The sequence below is a fragment of the Pelophylax lessonae genome (genome assembly GCF_965119305.1).
Source record: "Pelophylax lessonae genome assembly, contig: HAP1_SCAFFOLD_327, whole genome shotgun sequence".
Classification (NCBI taxonomy): Eukaryota; Metazoa; Chordata; class Amphibia; order Anura; family Ranidae; genus Pelophylax; species Pelophylax lessonae.
In genome coordinates, this window is record NW_028120017.1 from 178,396 (window position 1) to 199,675 (window position 21,280).

The window sequence follows — 21,280 nt, forward strand, 5'->3', positions numbered from 1 at the left end:
GGTTTGACTCCAAAACTTGTACGGTCGAGTTCTTGGGGTAACTACAGCCAGATTCACGGATCCCGTGTTCCAGACCTTAGGAAACAGGTTCTTGGGGAAGATACCCAGTCGCGGTGTCTGGATTCAGTCACATTGGTGGCAGCGGTGGGATTTGATATCTATGTTCATGACTGCGCGGAAGCCGTATACTGATGGAAGACCACAAATACAGTGTGGGTTGAGGTTCCATCACATTGGTGGCAAGCGGTGGGATGCTTCCTGCAGTCTGGGACATCCAAACCTCCACCGGGATCCAAGGTCAGGGGAGCAGAAGAGGAGAGGTACAGATATCAGCCGCCATGGAAGAGGAATTCGGAAGGAGGTTGCGAGAGATGTGGATACAGCACAGGGGACCAGTGTCAGAGAAGGTCCTGCTTGGATGGCATGATGTAATCCACTGGGAACTCTGGAAAGAAGCGCTAGCTGGTGACCAGCGACACCAGAGAATAAACCTCCCCTCCATCCAGGAAAGGTACTGGTCGCCGTACGAAGTGCGAATGGTGTTTTTGGGGAGACAACCGCATAAGGAATGGAAAGCTGAGTTAAGCAGGCTGGTCTAGGCGGAGATGCGGTTGGATGAGAGCTATAGAGCCCTCCGCTGGTATGTAACCATGTGGCCACCCAATGCATTTCAATGGGGAGACCACAACAAAATGGCTGTCCAATGCATTTCAATCTGAAACTACAAAAAAAAAAATGGCTGCCGAGCCTTGTACAGCTGATCTACAGGAAAATGGCGGCGTCCATGGCACGCCATGCGGTCTACAGGATCCCGAGGGGTCCAGCGATCTATCCAGCATAGGGGGGCCCTGGTAGGTAGAGTAATTCTCTCTCCCCCCCCCGTTCTATCGGCAGGCCCCCCATCACCTGCTACAGCCCCTGCACCGTACCTGACTAAGTTAGGAACCCCCTATGAAATAGTGGGGAGGATGGCCTGAGGGGGGAGCCCTGGGGGACGGTCCCTAGGGACCCCCCAGATACCAGATATGGGGGTGGCATGGGGGGGATGGAAGATAACCCGAGGGTCCGACCATCCTAGGGAGGGTCCCACGTGCACCGAGACAGCCAGAGATATGGGGGGGACACTACTCATCATACCAACAATATTCGGGGAGCGCCACTCCGGACAGACCACCTCTCCACCCGGTGTGGGGGTGCGGTCGGCCAAGGGGTACGCTGCGACTCAATTCAAACCAGGTAGTGTGCGTCCGGGAGAGGTGTTTCACTCGCGAGCCAGTGTAATGTTCCGGTACCTTTGGTACCCTAAATTACTCTTTTCACAAGTGTATGCGCCCCACCATTCTCTTTTGGAAAGGTGCGCATACACCTTTAAGACTGAAGCTGTCATCACTCAGCGCTGGACTAGATGGCTATTTAAATCGCCGGTTCTCACTCACATGTGTTCGTTCAAACACCCTTACCTGGATGCTAACTTGGCTTGAAGCTTTCGTGCTTGCAAGCATACCTCGCTGACGGAACCTCGCTGCGCTGATCCCTGCATCCCGCTTCCGGATCATCCGCTCCTCCTGAACCAACCTTCGGCTGTATTGCTATTAGTGCTAAGTACCCCGCAGGGGAACCCTCTATAAACTTATACTAAGCTTACACTATCTAGCTCTGCATAGTAAAGACTATTTATCACATCTGCATATCTAGATTGCTAGCTCTTAAGACTACTGCTACTTATTCCTGCACTGGGTTGATCTCTCTTGTATGTCCACCTGCTACTCTGTCATCTGCTACCATACATGATTGCTAAACCTACCTGCATCCATCTGCTACTGTCTTACCTTCAAGTGTCTGTCACCTACCACCTCCACTCAACCTGTCTCTTAAATCTTCATCACTGTGTTACTACATACATAAAGTCACTCTAGGAACCAGCTTGTTGAGTGTGTGTATTTACTAGCTGAATTAAGACCTTCCACACATGATGAGTCATTGAGGTTGGGAATGGTATCTCAGCATCTCTCTTACATGACTACTGAAGTGGAATATTTCTGCAGCTGAAAATCCACACCATACATGAAACGCAGGAGCGTTACAGCCAGCCCCTGCCCAGTAGAGCGGTGTCATGGCGAGGCCCAGCGCAGAGCTGCGACCTGCACATGTTCGCTGGCCAGACTGGGAGACCATAAGAATCTAGAAAATCCAGTCCGACGCCCAGTCCCGCTGTTGATAGTTAAGTTCCTGAGAGAACTACAAACTAAAATTAAAAAAATGTTCAGACAAAAGGTTCCCTTTTTAAATAAAAAAAAAAAAACCATGCTAGGACCGAAATTCCAGCAGAGAACGAGGTCCTTACTTCTGACTAGGCAGAAAAAAAACTGAATTCCTATAGCAGAGAGAGGGAGTGTATACCCCCTGGGACTGCCAATAGGCGTGGTAAAGATTTTTCCTGCCGTATCCTACTCCTGTACAGGGCAGCATAACCCAATGGTTAAGAAGAATATGGAGCTGCGTCTGTCAATGAACGATAGAGAAACATTATATATATTTTTTTAGCAAAGACTCTTGAGAATAAAATGGCGGTTGTTGCAATATTTTATGTCACGCGATATTTGCGCAGCAGTCTTTCAAACACAATTTTTTTGGAAAAAAATACATTTCACTGCAAAAACTAAACAGTAAAGTTAGCCCAATTTTTTTGTATATTGTGAAAGATGACGTCACACCGAGTAAATAGATACCAAACATGTTACGGTTTAAAATTGCGTACACTCGTGGAATGGCGACAAACTACGGAACTTAAAAATCTCCATTGGCGACACTTTAAAAAAATTTAAGTTACCAGTTTAGAGTTACAGAATAGGTCTCTTAAAATTATTGCTCCTGCCATGGCCATCGCGGCGATACCTCACGTGTGGTTTGAACACCATTTTCATTTGTTGGCGCAACTTATGTATGCCTTTTCTTTCTTGCGCGAGCACGCAGGGACGCTTTAAAAAAAAAAAAAAAAATTTCCTATTGAATTTTTACATTTTTTTTAGCACGGTTCAGAAAACTGACCGTCGGCTCTAAAGAGCGGTACCAGGGCGACGCCTGCAACTGCAGATCATCTTCTCTGAGCTGACCTACAGGGACAGGGAGACGTTGATTCACAGGAAGTGGTTAATGATGATTGATAGTCCTATTGGTGATATTAATGATGATTGATTCTCTGAATGGAGGCCCCAGGATCAATGTTTCGGGACCAATGCTTTTCAGTTTGTGATATAATGACACAGGTTGGAATCCGGAGACGAGTTTGCTGAGGATACTAAAATATGTCGGGAAATAATTTCATCAAAGGATGCGAGATCATTACTGAAGACCTCACAGGACGTGACATCAACACTGGAAGGACCTCACAGGATGTGACAACACTGAAAGACCTCACAGGACGTGACATCAACACTGGAAGGACCTCACAGGATGTGACATCAACACTGGAAGGACCTCACAGGACGTGACATCAACACTGGAAGGACCTCACAGGACGTGACATCAACACTGGAAGGACCTCACAGGACGTGACATCAACACTGGAAGGACCTCACAGTATGTGACATCAACACTGGAAGGACCTCACAGGATGTGACATCAACACTGGAAGGACCTCACAGGATGTGACATCAACACTGGAAGGACCTCACAGAATGTGACATCAACACTGGAAGGACCTCACAGGATGTGACATCAACACTGGAAGGACGTGACATCAACACTGGAAGGACCTCACAGTATGTGACATCAACACTGGAAGGACCTCACAGGATGTGACATCAACACTGGAAGGACCTCACAGTATGTGACATCAACACTGGAAGGACCTCACAGTATGTGACATCAACACTGGAAGGACCTCACAAGACGTGACATCAACACTGGAAGGACCTCACAAGACGTGACATCAACACTGGAAGGACCTCACAGGACGTGACATCAACACTGGAAGGACCTCACAGGACGTGACATCAACACTGGAAGGACCTCACAGGATGTGACATCAACACTGGAAGGACGTGACATCAACACTGGAAGGACCTCACAGGACGTGACATCAACACTGGAAGGACCTCACAGGACGTGACATCAACACTGGAAGGACCTCACAGGATGTGACATCAACACTGGAAGGACCTCACAGGATGTGACATCAACACTGGAAGGACCTCACAGGATGTGACATCAACACTGGAAGGACCTCACAGGATGTGACATCAACACTGGAAGGACCTCACAGGACGTGACATCAACACTGGAAGGACCTCACAGGACGTGACATCAACACTGGAAGGACCTCACAGGACGTGACATCAACACTGGAAGACCTCACAGGATGTGACATCAACACTGGAAGGACCTCACAGGATGTGACATCAACACTGGAAGGACCTCACAGGACATGACATCATTACTGGAAGACCTCACAGGATGTGACATCATTACTGGAAGACCTCACAGGATGTGACATCATTACTGGAAGACCTCACAGGATGTGACATCAACACTGGAAGGACCTCACAGGATGTGACATCAACACTGGAAGGACCTCACAGGATGTGACATCAACACTGGAAGGACCTCACAGGATGTGACATCAACACTGGAAGGACCTCACAGGATGTGACATCAACACTGGAAGGACCTCACAGGACATGACATCATTACTGGAAGACCTCACAGGATGTGACATCATTACTGGAAGACCTCACAGGATGTGACATCATTACTGGAAGACCTCACAGGATGTGACATCAACACTGGAAGACCTCACAGGATGTGACATCAACACTGGACCTTCAAAAACAATAGGGGGTTGGGCAGCTACCTGACAGGGGAGGTTCAATATTGAGAAATGTAACGTTACCCCACATTAGGAGGGGCTCCCCTGGCAGCATCAGTGATGGAAAAGGACTTGGAGGAGTTGGTAGAGGACAGACTCAGCAATAGCAGCAGAATACTCTCATGCAGGAAGAACAGCATACATTACAAATATGACCATCCCACCCCTTTACAAGGTAACCCTCCTCTGCCCTTTACCTTTGGTCACCAGTTCTCAGGAACGATATTGTTGAATTAAAACAAGTTTAGAAAAAGGGCCAACTGCTGTGGGGGACGGGCGGGGTGAACTAAGAATAACCACAGAAAAGGGCCAGCTGTCAATGGCCACAGATGGGAGGGAGGGTTGTAGCCCAGGGCAACCACAGCAGCACAATCTCTCCTACTAAAAGCCTACATGATCTACTGACCTGCGGGTTAGCAGGGGTATAAGAGAGGGGATCCCCAAGAATCTCCTGGGTTAGCTGCATAAACGGTGCCCACAGGTTATTCAGGAAACACAAGAACTGAGGGGCTCGAGCTATAAAGGAGCTTCAACCTCTATGGGTTGGGATCTCCTGCAGGTAGGCAGAGACAATTTCAGGTGACTGTCCCGGAGTGGAACTCGCAAAAACATGTTTTGGCTTCAATCAAGATGACAATTAGACCACAGACAGTGTCCACTGGAAGTATATCAGCATGACCAACCTTGCCAACAACGCCTGCGCAACCCGGCCATCAATGCCTGCGCAACCCCGCCATCAATGCCTGCGCAACCCTGCCAGCCCAACCCCGCCATCAACGCCTGCGCAACCCGGCCATCAATGCCTGCGCAAACCCACCATCAATGCCTGCGCAACCCGGCCATCAATGCCTGCGCAAACCCACCATCAATGCCTGCGCAACCCCGCCATCAATGCCTGCGCAACCCCGCCATCAATGCCTGCGCAACCCGGCCATCAACGCCAGCCCAACCCCGCCAGCCCAACCCCGCCATCAACGCCAGCCCAACCCCGCCATCAATGCCTGCGCAACCCCGCCATCAATGCCTGCGCAACCCCGCCATCAATGCCTGCGCAAACCCACCATCAATGCCTGCGCAACCCCGCCATCAATGCCTGCGCAACCCGGCCATCAATGCCTGCGCAACCCCGCCATCAATGCCTGCGCAACCCCGCCATCAATGCCTGCGCAACCCCGCCATCAATGCCTGCGCAAACCCACCATCAATGCCTGCGCAACCCCGCCATCAATGCCTGCGCAACCCGGCCATCAACGCCAGCCCAACCCCGCCAGCCCAACCCCGCCATCAACGCCAGCCCAACCCCGCCATCAATGCCTGCGCAAACCCACCATCAATGCCTGCGCAACCCGGCCATCAATGCCTGCGCAAACCCACCATCAATGCCTGCGCAACCCCGCCATCAATGCCTGCGCAACCCCGCCATCAATGCCTGCGCAACCCGGCCATCAACGCCAGCCCAACCCCGCCAGCCCAACCCCGCCATCAACGCCAGCCCAACCCCGCCATCAATGCCTGCGCAACCCCGCCATCAATGCCTGCGCAACCCCGCCATCAATGCCTGCGCAAACCCACCATCAATGCCTGCGCAACCCCGCCATCAATGCCTGCGCAACCCGGCCATCAATGCCTGCGCAACCCCGCCATCAATGCCTGCGCAACCCCGCCATCAATGCCTGCGCAACCCCGCCATCAATGCCTGCGCAAACCCACCATCAATGCCTGCGCAACCCCGCCATCAATGCCTGCGCAACCCGGCCATCAACGCCAGCCCAACCCCGCCAGCCCAACCCCGCCATCAACGCCAGCCGAACCCCGCCATCAATGCCTGCGCAACCCACCTCTTCCGAACTTCCTCCACCTTCCTTGCTGCTCTTCACCGTACTTCTACCCGCCACTGGCTTGACTGGTTCCTAGAAAACACAAAAACAGCCTAAAAGGTGATTTCCATACACTATATTACTCATAGCCTGCTCTAGCCACATGACACAGGTGCAGCCCAACCCCCAAATCTACAGACACACAGCACCCCCCCCCCCCCCCGAATCCACAGACAGCACCGCCCCCCAAATCTACACACACACACACACAGCACCACCCCCGATTCTAAAGACAGCACCGCCCCCCCGAATCTACAGACACACACATCACCGCCCCCCCCCCCGAATCTACAGACACACATCACCGCCCCCCCCCCCGAATCTACAGACACACATCTCCGCCCCCCCGAATCTACACACACACATCACCGCCCCCCGAATCTACAGACACACACATCACCGCCCCCCGAATCTACAGACACACACATCACCGCCCCCCGAATCTACAGACACACATCTCCGCCCCCCGAATCTACAGACACACATCTCCGCCCCCCCGAATCTACACACACACACACATCTCCGCCCCCCGAATCTACAGACACACATCACCGCCCCCCGAATCTACAGACACACATCACCGCCCCCCGAATCTACAGACACACACATCACCGCCCCCCGAATCTACAGACACACACATCTCCGCCCCCCGAATCTACAGACACACACATCTCCGCCCCCCCGAATCTACACACACACACACACATCTCCGCCCCCCGAATCTACAGACACACACATCACCGCCCCCCGAATCTACAGACACACACATCTCCGCCCCCCGAATCTACAGACACACACATCACCGCCCCCCGAATCTACAGACACACACATCACCGCCCCCCGAATCTACAGACACACACACATCTCCGCCCCCCGAATCTACAGACACACATCACCGCCCCCCGAATCTACAGACACACACATCTCCGCCCCCCCGAATCTACAGACACACACATCTCCGCCCCCCGAATCTACAGACACACACACATCTCCGCCCCCCGAATCTACAGACACACACATCACCGCCCCCCGAATCCACACACACACACATCTCCGCCCGCCCGAATCTACAGACACACACATCACCGCCCCCCGAATCTACAGACACACACACACATCTCCGCCCCCCCGAATCTACAGACACACATCACCGCCCCCCGAATCTACAGACACACATCACCGCCCCCCGAATCTACAGACACACATCACCGCCCCCCGAATCTACAGACACACACACATCTCCGCCCCCCCGAATCTACACACACACACATCTCCGCCCCCCCGAATCTACAGACACACACATCACCGCCCCCCGAATCTACAGACACACACATCACCGCCCCCCGAATCTACAGACACACACACACATCACCGCCCCCCGAATCTACACACACACACACACATCTCCGCCCCCCCGAATCTACAGACACACATCTCCGCCCCCCGAATCTACAGACACACACACACATCTCCGCCCCCCCGAATCTACAGACACACATCTCCGCCCCCCGAATCTACACACACACACATCTCCGCCCCCCCGAATCTACAGACACACACATCTCCGCCCCCCGAATCTACAGACACACACATCACCGCCCCCCGAATCTACACACACACACATCTCCGCCCCCCCGAATCTACAGACACACACATCTCCGCCCCCCCGAATCTACAGACACACACATCTCCGCCCCCCCGAATCTACAGACACACATCTCCGCCCGCCGAATCTACAGACACACACACATCTCCGCCCCCCCGAATCTACAGACACACACACATCTCCGCCCCCCCGAATCTACAGACACACACACATCTCCGCCCCCCCGAATCTACAGACACACACACATCTCCGCCCCCAGAATCTACAGACACACACATCTCCGCCCCCAGAATCTACAGACACACACACATCACCGCCCCCCGAATCTACAGACACACACATCACCGCCCCCCGAATCTACAGACACACACATCTCCGCCCCCCGAATCTACAGACACACACACATCTCCGCCCCCCGAATCTACAGACACACACACATCTCCGCCCCCCGAATCTACAGACACACACATCACCGCCCCCCGAATCCACACACACATCTCCGCCCGCCCGAATCTACAGACACACACATCACCGCCCCCCGAATCTACAGACACACATCACCGCCCCCCGAATCTACAGACACACATCACCGCCCCCCCGAATCTACAGACACACACATCACCGCCCCCCGAATCTACAGACACACACATCACCGCCCCCCGAATCTACAGACACACACACACATCACCGCCCCCCGAATCTACACACACACACACACATCTCCGCCCCCCCGAATCTACAGACACACATCTCCGCCCCCCGAATCTACAGACACACACACATCTCCGCCCCCCCGAATCTACAGACACACATCTCCGCCCCCCCGAATCTACAGACACACATCTCCGCCCCCCGAATCTACACACACACACATCTCCGCCCCCCCGAATCTACAGACACACACATCTCCGCCCCCCCGAATCTACAGACACACACATCTCCGCCCCCCGAATCTACAGACACACACATCTCCGCCCCCCGAATCTACAGACACACACATCACCGCCCCCCGAATCTACACACACACACATCTCCGCCCCCCCGAATCTACACACACACACACATCTCCGCCCCCCGAATCTACACACACACACATCTCCGCCCCCCCGAATCTACAGACACACACATCTCCGCCCCCCCGAATCTACAGACACACATCTCCGCCCGCCGAATCTACAGACACACACACATCTCCGCCCCCCCGAATCTACAGACACACATCTCCGCCCCCCGAATCTACAGACACACACACATCTCCGCCCCCCCGAATCTACAGACACACATCTCCGCCCCCCGAATCTACAGACACACACATCTCCGCCCCCCGAATCTACAGACACACACATCTCCGCCCCCAGAATCTACAGACACACACATCTCCGCCCCCCGAATCTACAGACACACACATCTCCGCCCCCCGAATCTACACACACACACATCTCCGCCCCCCCGAATCTACAGACACACACACACATCACCGCCCCCCGAATCTACACACACACACACACACACATCTCCGCCCCCCGAATCTACAGACACACACACACACACACACACACATCACCGCCCCCCGAATCTACAGACACACACATCACCGCCCCCCGAATCTACAGACACACACACATCTCCGCCCCCCGAATCTACAGACACACACACATCTCCGCCCCCCGAATCTACAGACACACACACATCTCCGCCCCCCGAATCTACAGACACACACACACATCACCGCCCCCCGAATCTACAGACACACATCACCGCCCCCCGAATCTACACACACACACACACACACATCTCCGCCCCCCGAATCTACACACACACACATCACATCTCCGCCCCCCGAATCTACAGACACATCACCGCCCCTGAATCTACAGAAACACACACACACACATCTCCACCCGCCCGAATCTACAGAAACACACACACATACATACATTACCGCCTCCTGAATCTACAGACAGCACTGCCCCTTCCTTCATCATCGTGAGTACCCAGAAAACAAGGAATTACTCTCCATTTCCTTCACAGTGGAAATCAACTGCATGGGGGCCATACTGCCTATCATAGACACACGGGGGGGGGGGGTGCAGCTCTGCATAGGGGCCAATCAGCTGTCAGTGGACAGTCCCGGTGGATGGAGGGCCGTCGGCGGACAGTCCAGGTGGATGGGGGCTCCAGAAATGTCCAATAGGGTTGAAATCAGGGTTTTGGGCCCCTGTAGGACGTTCAGAGAGTTGTCCCTGAGCCACTCCTGTGTGGTCCCGGCCTTGTGCTTAAGATGGAAGGGTGAAAGTTCGGCCCAGTCTGGAGGTCCTGAGTTGTGGAACAGGTTTTCATTGAGATCTCTGTACTTTGCTCCATTTAGCTTTCCCCTCAACCCTGACCAGTCTCCCAACCCCACAGCATGACCCTGCCACGACCATGCTTCACAGTTGGGATGGTATTGGGCAGGTAATGGGTGGAGCCCAGGTTTCCTCCAGACAGAATGTTTAGAATTGAGGCAAACACTTCAATCTTGGTTTCATCAGAGCAGAGAACCTTCTTCCTCCCAGTCTGAGAGTCCTTCATGGGCTTTCATGTGTTTTGCACTGAGTGTGACAGAGACTTCCATGTGTGACAGACCTCGCCAGGACAGACACTTCCATGTGTGACAGACCACGCCAGGACAGAGGCTTCCATGTGCGACAGACCACGCCAGGACAGAGGCTTCCATGTGCGACAGACCTCGCCAGGACAGAGACTTCCATGTGCGACAGACCTCGCCAGGACAGAGGCTTCCATGTGCGACAGACCTAGCCAGGACAGAGGCTTCCATGTGCGACAGACCTCGCCAGGACAGAGACTTCCATGTGCGACAGACCTCGCCAGGACAGAGACTTCCATGTGCGACAGACCACGCCAGGACAGAGACTTCCATGTGCGACAGACCACGCCAGGACAGAGGCTTCCATGTGCGACAGACCTCGCCAGGACAGAGGCTTCCATGTGCGACAGACCTCGCCAGGACAGAGACTTCCATGTGCGACAGACCTCGCCAGGACAGAGACTTCCATGTGCGACAGACCTCGCCAGGACAGAGACTTCCATGTGCGACAGACCACGCCAGGACAGAGACTTCCATGTGTGACAGACCTCGCCAGGACAGAGACTTCCATGTGCGACAGACCTCGCCAGGACAGAGACTTCCATGTGCGACAGACCTCGCCAGGACAGAGACTTCCATGTGTGACAGACCTCGCCAGGACAGAGACTTCCATGTGTGACAGACCTCGCCAGGACAGAGACTTCCATGTGAGACAGACCTCGCCAGGACAGAGACTTCCATGTGTGACAGACCTAGCCAGGACAGAGACTTCCATGTGAGACAGACCTCGCCAGGACAGAGACTTCCATGTGTGACAGACCTAACCAGGACAGAGACTTTTGGGGAGGACTGGGATCAAGCCTCTTACCCACTGACTATGGGCCCTGACATTTAAGGGAACGCCGCTCTTTGGAAGGTGTATGCCTGGAGGATTCGTGGAGTGGTCTTGTTGCTGATTTAAGTTCATGTCTCCCCAAAACACAGAGACTCTGAGACCTGGAAGTTCCATATTTGGGGGCCTCAAACCAGCAATGACTGTAGATGTAATCCGCTCAGACCACTGGGGTCCCCGGCCATAATGTGTTTATTGTAAGTAGGTCTCCTGCTATAGTCTGTTCCCTACTAGTCTGAGGAGGGGGGAGATCACTGTTTGTATTGTTAATTGTGCTAATTAACTCACCTATTGTCTGCTAGCAAAGTATTGGGGGATGGGTTTGTACTTGTGATAATGTGTATTGTACTTTGTGAGCTCGATGCCGGACAGTCTGACCTGGAATGAGATCCCTGATTGTCCAGGTACCTCGTTGTTTAAGTAATGTTTAGTGGTAATGATATTTCTGTATACAAGAATGTGATCAGCCTCACCTGAGTGTGGAGTGTATAAAAAGTCTGTGTTCTTCTTCAATAAAGAGTTCCAGTTTAGCAGCTGAGCTAGTCCTGCCTAGTCCTTGGTAGCTATAATATCCGATATCTATATTCAAAGCCGTATACTGACGGAAGCACTGAAGCGGAGTGTGGGACAGTTCCTTCACACTGAGGAGGGGCTTCCATCCAGCCACTCCGCCATACAGCCCAGATCGGGGGAAGGGCTGCAGTGATGGTTCTATCTCCACACAGGATCTCTGGAGATCAGAGTGACCATCGGGTTCCTGGTCACCTCTCTTACCAAGGCCCTTCCCCCCACATTGCTCAGTTTGGATGGGTGACCAGCTCTAGGAAGAGTCCTGGTTGAGTCATGTGAGAATTATGGAGGTTGATGTGCTCGGAGGAACCCTCAGAAGAAATGTGTTTGAAGCCTTCCAATAATCCTGTCTCTGAGCTCTGCTGGCAGTCCGTTGCTCTGATACAGTATGCATTGTCAGCTATGAGGGGTGTGCCTTTACGAGTCACGTCCAATCAGTTTACCACAGGAGGCCTCCAATCACAGTGCAGGAGAAATGGGAGGAGTCTGTGGAGCTGTCCTTCCTCATTCTGGATACACACAGTACATTGGATGTATGGCGGGAAGGGGGAGGGGAGATTTCTCTGGATACACACAGTACATTGGATGTATGGCGGGAAGGGGGAGGGGAGATTTCTCTGGATACACACAGTACATTGGATGTAAGGCGGGAAGGGGGAGGGGAGATTTCTCTGGATACACACAGTACATTGGATGTAAGGCGGGAAGGGGGAGGGGAGATTTCTCGGGATACACACAGTACATTGGATGTAAGGCGGGAAGGGGGAGGGGAGATTTCTCTGGATACACACAGTACATTGGATGTAAGGCGGGAAGGGGGAGGGGAGATTTCTCTGGATACACACAGTACATTGGATGTAAGGCGGGAAGGGGGAGGGGAGATTTCTCTGGATACACACAGTACATTGGATGTAAGTCGGGAAGGGGGAGGGGAGATTTCTCTTGATACACACAGTACATTGGATGTATGGTGTTAAGGGGGAGGGGAGATTTCTATGGATACACACAGTACATTGGATGTATGGCAGGAAGGGGGAGGGGAGATTTCTCTGGATACACACAGTACATTGGATGTAAGGCGGGAAGGGGGAGGGGAGATTTCTCTGGATACACACAGTACATTGGATGTAAGGCGGGAAGGGGGAGGGGAGATTTCTCTGAATACACACAGTACATTGGATGTAAGGCGGGAAGGGGGAGGGGAGATTTCTCTGGATACACACAGTACATTGGATGTAAGGCGGAAAGAGGGGGAGGGGAGATTTCTCTGGATACACACAGTACATTGGATGTAAGGCGGGAAGGGGGAGGGGAGATTTCTCTGGATACACACAGTACATTGGATGTAAGGCGGGAAGGGGGAGGGGAGATTTCTCTGGATACACACAGTACATTGGATGTATGGCGGGAAGGGGGAGGGGAGATTTCTCTGGATACACACAGTACATTGGATGTATGGCGGGAAGGGGGAGGGGAGATTTCTCTGGATACACACAGTACATTGTATGTAAGGCGGAAAGAGGGGGAGGGGAGATTTCTCTGGATACACACAGTACATTGGATGTATGGCGGAAAGGGGGAGGGGAGATTTCTCTGGATACACACAGTACATTGGATGTAAGGCGGAAAGAGGGGGAGGGGAGATTTCTCTGGATACACACAGTACATTGGATGTAAGGCGGGAAGGGGGAGGGGAGATTTCTCTGGATACACACAGTACATTGGATGTAAGGCGGGAAGGGGGAGGGGAGATTTCTCTGGATACACACAGTACATTGGATGTAAGGCGGGAAGGGGGAGGGGAGATTTCTCTGGATACACACAGTACATTGGATGTATGGCGGGAAGGGGGAGGGGAGATTTCTATGGATACACACAGTACATTGGATGTAAGGCGGGAAGGGGGAGGGGAGATTTCTCTGGATACACACAGTACATTGGATGTACGGTGTTAAGGGGGAGGGGAGATTTCTCTGGATACACACAGTACATTGGATGTAAGGCGGGAAGGGGGAGGGGAGATTTCTCTGGATACACACAGTACATTGGATGTAAGGCGGAAAGAGGGGGAGGGGAGATTTCTCTGGATACACACAGTACATTGGATGTAAGGCGGGAAGGGGGAGGGGAGATTTCTCTGGATACACACAGTACATTGTATGTAAGGCGGAAAGAGGGGGAGGGGAGATTTCTCTGGATACACACAGTACATTGGATGTAAGGCGGGAAGGGGGAGGGGAGATTTCTCTGGATACACACAGTACATTGGATGTAAGGCGGGAAGGGGGAGGGGAGATTTCTCTGGATACACACAGTACATTGGATGTAAGGCGGAAAGAGGGGGAGGGGAGATTTCTCTGGATACACACAGTACATTGGATGTAAGGCGGGAAGGGGGAGGGGAGATTTCTCTGGATACACACAGTACATTGGATGTAAGGCGGAAAGAGGGGGAGGGGAGATTTCTCTGGATACACACAGTACATTGGATGTAAGGCGGGAAGGGGGAGGGGAGATTTCTCTGGATACACACAGTACATTGTATGTAAGGCGGAAAGAGGGGGAGGGGAGATTTCTCTGGATACACACAGTACATTGGATGTAAGGCGGGAAGGGGGAGGGGAGATTTCTCTGGATACACACAGTACATTGGATGTATGGCGGGAAGGGGGAGGGGAGATTTCTCTGGATACACACAGTACATTGGATGTAAGGCGGGAAGGGGGAGGGGAGATTTCTCTGGATACACACAGTACATTGGATGTAAGGCGGGAAGGGGGAGGGGAGATTTCTCTGGATACACACAGTACATTGGATGTAAGGCGGGAAGGGGGAGGGGAGATTTCTCTGGATACACACAGTACATTGGATGTAAGGCGGGAAGGGGGAGGGGAGATTTCTCTGGATACACACAGTACATTGTATGTAAGGCGGAAAGAGGGGGAGGGGAGATTTCTCTGGATACACACAGTACATTGGATGTAAGGCGGGAAGGGGGAGGGGAGATTTCTATGGATACACACAGTACATTGGATGTATGGCGGGAAGGGGGAGGGGAGATTTCTCTGGATACACACAGTACATTGGATGTAAGGCGGGAAGGGGGAGGGGAGATTTCTCTGGATACACACAGTACATTGGATGTACGGTGTTAAGGGGGAGGGGAGATTTCTCTGGATACACACAGTACATTGGATGTAAGGCGGGAAGGGGGAGGGGAGATTTCTCTGGATACACACAGTACATTGGATGTAAGGCGGGAAGGGGGAGGGGAGATTTCTCTGGATACACACAGTACATTGGATGTAAGGCGGAAAGAGGGGGAGGGGAGATTTCTCTGGATACACACAGTACATTGGATGTAAGGCGGGAAGGGGGAGGGGAGATTTCTCTGGATACACACAGTACATTGGATGTAAGGCGGGAAGGGGGAGGGGAGATTTCTCTGGATACACACAGTACATTGGATGTAAGGCGGAAAGAGGGGGAGGGGAGATTTCTCTGGATACACACAGTACATTGGATGTAAGGCGGGAAGGGGGAGGGGAGATTTCTCTGGATACACACAGTACATTGGATGTAAGGCGGGAAGGGGGAGGGGAGATTTCTCTGGATACACACAGTACATTGGATGTAAGGCGGGAAGGGGGAGGGGAGATTTCTCTGGATACACACAGTACATTGGATGTATGGCGGAAAGGGGGAGGGGAGATTTCTCTGGATACACACAGTACATTGGATGTAAGGCGGGAAGGGGGAGGGGAGATTTCTCTGGATACACACAGTACATTGGATGTATGGCGGGAAGGGGGAGGGGAGATTTCTCTGGATACACACAGTACATTGGATGTAAGGCGGGAAGGGGGAGGGGAGATTTCTCTGGATACACACAGTACATTGGATGTATGGCGGGAAGGGGGAGGGGAGATTTCTCTGGATACACACAGTACATTGGATGTAAGGCGGGAAGGGGGAGGGGAGATTTCTCTGGATACACACAGTACATTGGATGTAAGGCGGGAAGGGGGAGGGGAGATTTCTCTGGATACACACAGTACATTGGATGTATGGCGGGAAGGGGGAGGGGAGATTTCTCTGGATACACACAGTACATTGGATGTATGGCGGGAAGGGGGAGGGGAGATTTCTATGGATACACACAGTACATTGGATGTATGGTGTTAAGGGGGAGGGGAGATTTCTCTGGATATATGGTGTAGGTCTCACCTTCTCTTTTTTGGTTTTATTCGGCATCTTGGTGGCTCCTCCCCTTTTCTATCGCTCAGTGCGATCTCCGTGAGCTGCAACCGGGATTGGCTGTCACAACAGAGTCTCAATGGGGGGAGGGGCCTTACAATCTAGGAGAGGTCTGGACAATCTGGAAGGGAACCCGGACAATCTACGAGGGGAACCCGGACAATCTACCAGGGGAACCCGGACAATCTACCAGGGGAACCCGGACAATCTAAGAAGGGGAACCCGGACAATCTGGAAGGGAACCCGGACAATCTACGAGGGGAACCCGGACAATCTACCAGGGGAACCCGGACAATCTACCAGGGGAACCCGGACAATCTAAGAAGGGGAACCCGGACAATCTAAGAAGGGGAACCCGGACAATCTAAGAAGGGGAACCCGGACAATCTACCAGGGGAACCCGGACAATCTACGAAGGGGAACCCGGACAATCTACGAAGGGGAACCCGGACAATCTACGAAGGGGAACCCGGACAATCTACGAAGGGGAACCCGGACAATCTACGAAGGGGAACCCGGACAATCTACCAGGGGAACCCGGACAATCTACCAGGGGAACCCGGACAATCTACGAAGGGGAACCCGGACAATCTACGAAGGGGAACCCGGACAATCTACGAGAGGGGAACCCGGACAATCTACGAAGGGGAACCCGGACAATCTACGAGAGGGGAACCCGGACAATCTACGAAGGGGAACCCGGACAATCTACGAGAGGGGAACCCGGACAATCTACGAAGGGGAACCCGGACAATCTACGAAGGGGAACCCGGACAATCTACGAAGGGGAACCCGGACAATCTACGAGGGGAACCCGGACAATCTACGAGGGGAACCCGGACAATCTACGAAGGGGAACCCGGACAATCTACGAAGGGGAACCCGGACAATCTACGAGGGGAACCCGGACAATCTACGAGGGGAACCCGGACAATCTACGAAGGGGAACCCGGACAATCTACGAGAGTGGACCCAGACAATCTACGAAGGGGAACCCGGACAATCTACGAAGGGGAACCCGGACAATCTACGAAGGGGAACCCGGACAATCTACCAGGGGAACCCGGACAATCTACGAAGGATATGGACGATCTATGAGGGATCTATGATGGATCTGTACGATCTATGAAGAATATGGGCGATTTATGAGGGATCGGTATGATCTACGAAGGATATGGACGATCTATGAGGGATCGGTGGGATCTATGAGGGATCTGGGCGATCTATGAGGGATCTATGAGGGATCGGTGGGATCTATGAGGAATATGGGCGATCTATGAGGGATCGGTGGGATCTATGAGGGATCGGTATAGACAGAGCCGGGGGGGATGGGGGGTTTTCAGTCAGTTCCGTCTCCCGCCCTGTGCAGGCCTCAGTCCCGGCTCTCCTCGGTCCCCCCGGTACCCGGTGTCAGGACTCTCCCTCCTGTCATTGGCCGCTCCGCCGCTCAGATTTGACGTATGACGTCACCTACGCGGGAAGACGCAAACACGCACGTGTCACCATGGTAACAGAATGTTTGCCGCCGCCGCAATGGTGAATTCTGCAGAATGTTCAAAATATTCTCCCCGCCCCCGTACTGCCTTTCCTCCGCCCCCACACTACATTGCTTCTACCCTAAGGGTTAATAGCCCCGCCCCTATACTACACTGCCCCGCCCTCACACCATACTGCCCGCCCCAACAAGGCCCGGCTACCGCCCCCAACCGTTCATAGCTCCACCCCCACACTACACTTCTCAAGTTCTCCGACCAAACGCTGCCCGCCCCCACACGGCCACGCCCCCACATTACAGGGCCACGCCCCCACATTGAGGCTCACAGCGGCTGTATTCCCCGCCCTCATAGAACCTAAATTCTAACTGGTCAGATCGCTGCGACACCCCCCCACATATCCCACCCCTTCTCCTGTCCCCTCCCCCACATATCCCACCCCTTCTCCTGTCCCCTCCCCCACATATCCCACCCCTTCTCCTGTCCCCTCCCCCCCCACATATCCTACCCCCTTCTCCTGTCCCCTCCCCCACATATCCCACCCCTTCTCCTGTCCCCTCCCCCCACATATCCCACCCCTTCTCCTGTCCCCTCCCCCACATATCCCACCCCTTCTCCTGTCCCCTCCCCCCCCACATATCCCACCCCCTTCTCCTGTCCCCTCCCCCACATATCCCACCCCCTTCTCCTGTCCCTCCCCCCCCCACATATCCCACCCCCTTCTCCTGTCCCCTCCCCCACATATCCCACCCCTTCTCCTGTCCCCTCCCCCACATATCCCACCCCTTCTCCTGTCCCCTCCCCCACATATCCCACCCCTTCTCCTGTCCCTCCCCCCACATATCCCACCCCTTCTCCTGTCCCTCCCCCCACATATCCCACCCCCTTCTCCTGTCCCCTACCCCCCCACATATCCCACCCCCTTCTCCTGTCCCCTCCCCCACATATCCCACCCCTTCTCCTGTCCCCTCCCCCCCACATATCCCACCCCCTTCTCCTGTCCCCTCCCCCCACATATCCCACCCCCTTCTCCTGTCCCCTCCCCCACATATCCCACCCCTTCTCCTGTCCCCTCCCCCCCACATATCCCACCCCCTTCTCCTGTCCCCTCCCCCCACATATCCTACCCCCTTCTCCTGTCCCTCCCCCCACATATCCCACCCCTTCTCCTGTCCCCTCCCCCCACATATCCCACCCCTTCTCCTGTCCCCTCCCCCACATATCCCACCCCTTCTCCTGTCCCCTCCCCCACATATCCCACCCCCTTCTCCTGTCCCTCCCCCACATATCCCACCCCTTCTCCTGTCCCCTCCCCCCCCACATATCCCACCCCCTTCTCCTGTCCCCTCCCCCCACATATCCCACCCCCTTCTCCTGTCCCCTCCCCCACATATCCCACCCCTTCTCCTGTCCCCTCCCCCCCACATATCCCACCCCCTTCTCCTGTCCCCTCCCCCACATATCCCACCCCCTTCTCCTGTCCCTCCCCCCCCCACATATCCCACCCCTTCTCCTGTCCCCTCCCCCCACATATCCCACCCCCTTCTCCTGTCCCCTCCCCCACATATCCCACCCCTTCTCCTGTCCCCTCCCCCCCACATATCCCACCCCTTCTCCTGTCCCTCCCCCCACATATCCCACCCCCTTCTCCTGTCCCCTCCCCCACATATCCCACCCCTTCTCCTGTCCCCTCCCCCACATATCCCACCCCTTCTCCTGTCCCCTCCCCCCCACATATCCCACCCCTTCTCCTGTCCCTCCCCCCACATATCCCACCCCCTTCTCCTGTCCCCTCCCCCACATATCCCACCCCCTTCTCCTGTCCCTCCCCCCACATATCCCACCCCTTCTCCTGTCCCTCCCCCCACATATCCCACCCCTTCTCCTGTCCCTCCCCCCACATATCCCACCCCCTTCTCCTGTCCCTCCCCCACATATCCCACCCCCTTCTCCTGTCCCCTCCCCCCACATATCCCACCCCCTTCTTCCTGTCCCCTCCCCCCACATATCCCACCCCCTTCTCCTGTCCCCTCCCCCCACATATCCCACCCCCTTCTCCTGTCCCTCCCCCCACATATCCCACCCCCTTCTCCTGTCCCCTCCCCCCACATATCCCACCCCCTTCTCCTGTCCCCTCCCCCCACATATCCCACCCCCTTCTCCTGTCCCCTCCCCCACATATCCCACCCCCTTCTCCTGTCCCCTCCCCCCACATATCCCACCCCCTTCTCCTGTCCCCTCCCCCACATATCCCACCCCTTCTCCTGTCCCTCCCCCCCACATATCCCACCCCCTTCTCCTGTCCCTCCCCCCACATATCCCACCCCCTTCTCCTGTCCCCTCCCCCCACATATCCCACCCCTTCTCCTGTCCCTCCCCCCACATATCCCACCCCTTCTCCTGTCCCCTCCCCCCACATATCCCACCCCCTTCTCCTGTCCCCTCCCCCCACATATCCCACCCCCTTCTCCTGTCCCCTCCCCCCACATATCCCACCCCCTTCTCCTGTCCCCTCCCCCCACATATCCCACCCCCTTCTCCTGTCCCCTCCCCCCCACATATCCCACCCCCTTCTCCTGTCCCTCCCCCCCACATATCCCACCCCTTCTCCTGTCCCCTCCCCCCACATATCCCACCCCCTTCCCTCCCCCCCACATATCCCACCCCTTCTCCTGTCCCCTCCCCCCCACATATCCCACCCCCTTCTCCTGTCCCCTCCCCCCCACATATCCCACCCCCTTCTCCTGTCCCCTCCCCCCACATATCCCACCCCCTTCTCCTGTCCCCTCCCCCCACATATCCCACCCCCTTCTCCTGTCCCCTCCCCCCACATATCCCACCCCTTCTCCTGTCCCCTCCCCCACATATCCCACCCCCTTCTCCTGTCCCCTCCCCCCACATATCCCACCCCCTTCTCCTGTCCCCTCCCCCCCACATATCCCACCCCTTCTCCTGTCCCCTCCCCCCCACATATCCCACCCCCTCTCCTGTCCCCTCCCCCCACATATCCCACCCCCTTCTCCTGTCCCCTCCCCCCACATATCCCACCCCTTCTCCTGTCCCCTCCCCCCACATATCCCACCCCCTCTCCTGTCCCCTCCCCCCACATATCCCACCCCCTTCTCCTGTCC

General features: G+C 54.7%; 1 protein-coding gene across 2 annotated transcripts in view; it reads right to left on the reverse strand.

The window, feature by feature from the left end:
- The window catches only part of LOC309543714 (serine/threonine-protein phosphatase 2A 56 kDa regulatory subunit delta isoform-like), a 69,920-nt gene extending 53,173 nt beyond the window's left edge, over positions 1-16,747 (reverse strand). For both annotated transcript variants that reach the window (XM_082276165.1, XM_082276164.1), the window contains exons 1-2: positions 16,627-16,747; positions 6,706-6,777 (exon numbers count right to left, since the gene is read on the reverse strand). In XM_082276165.1, the coding sequence (XP_082132291.1) occupies positions 6,706-6,777; positions 16,627-16,653 (99 nt within the window). In that variant the 5' untranslated portion in view covers positions 16,654-16,747. The remainder of the gene's footprint in view (positions 1-6,705; positions 6,778-16,626) is intronic.
- Positions 16,748-21,280: the final 4,533 nt, after the last annotated feature.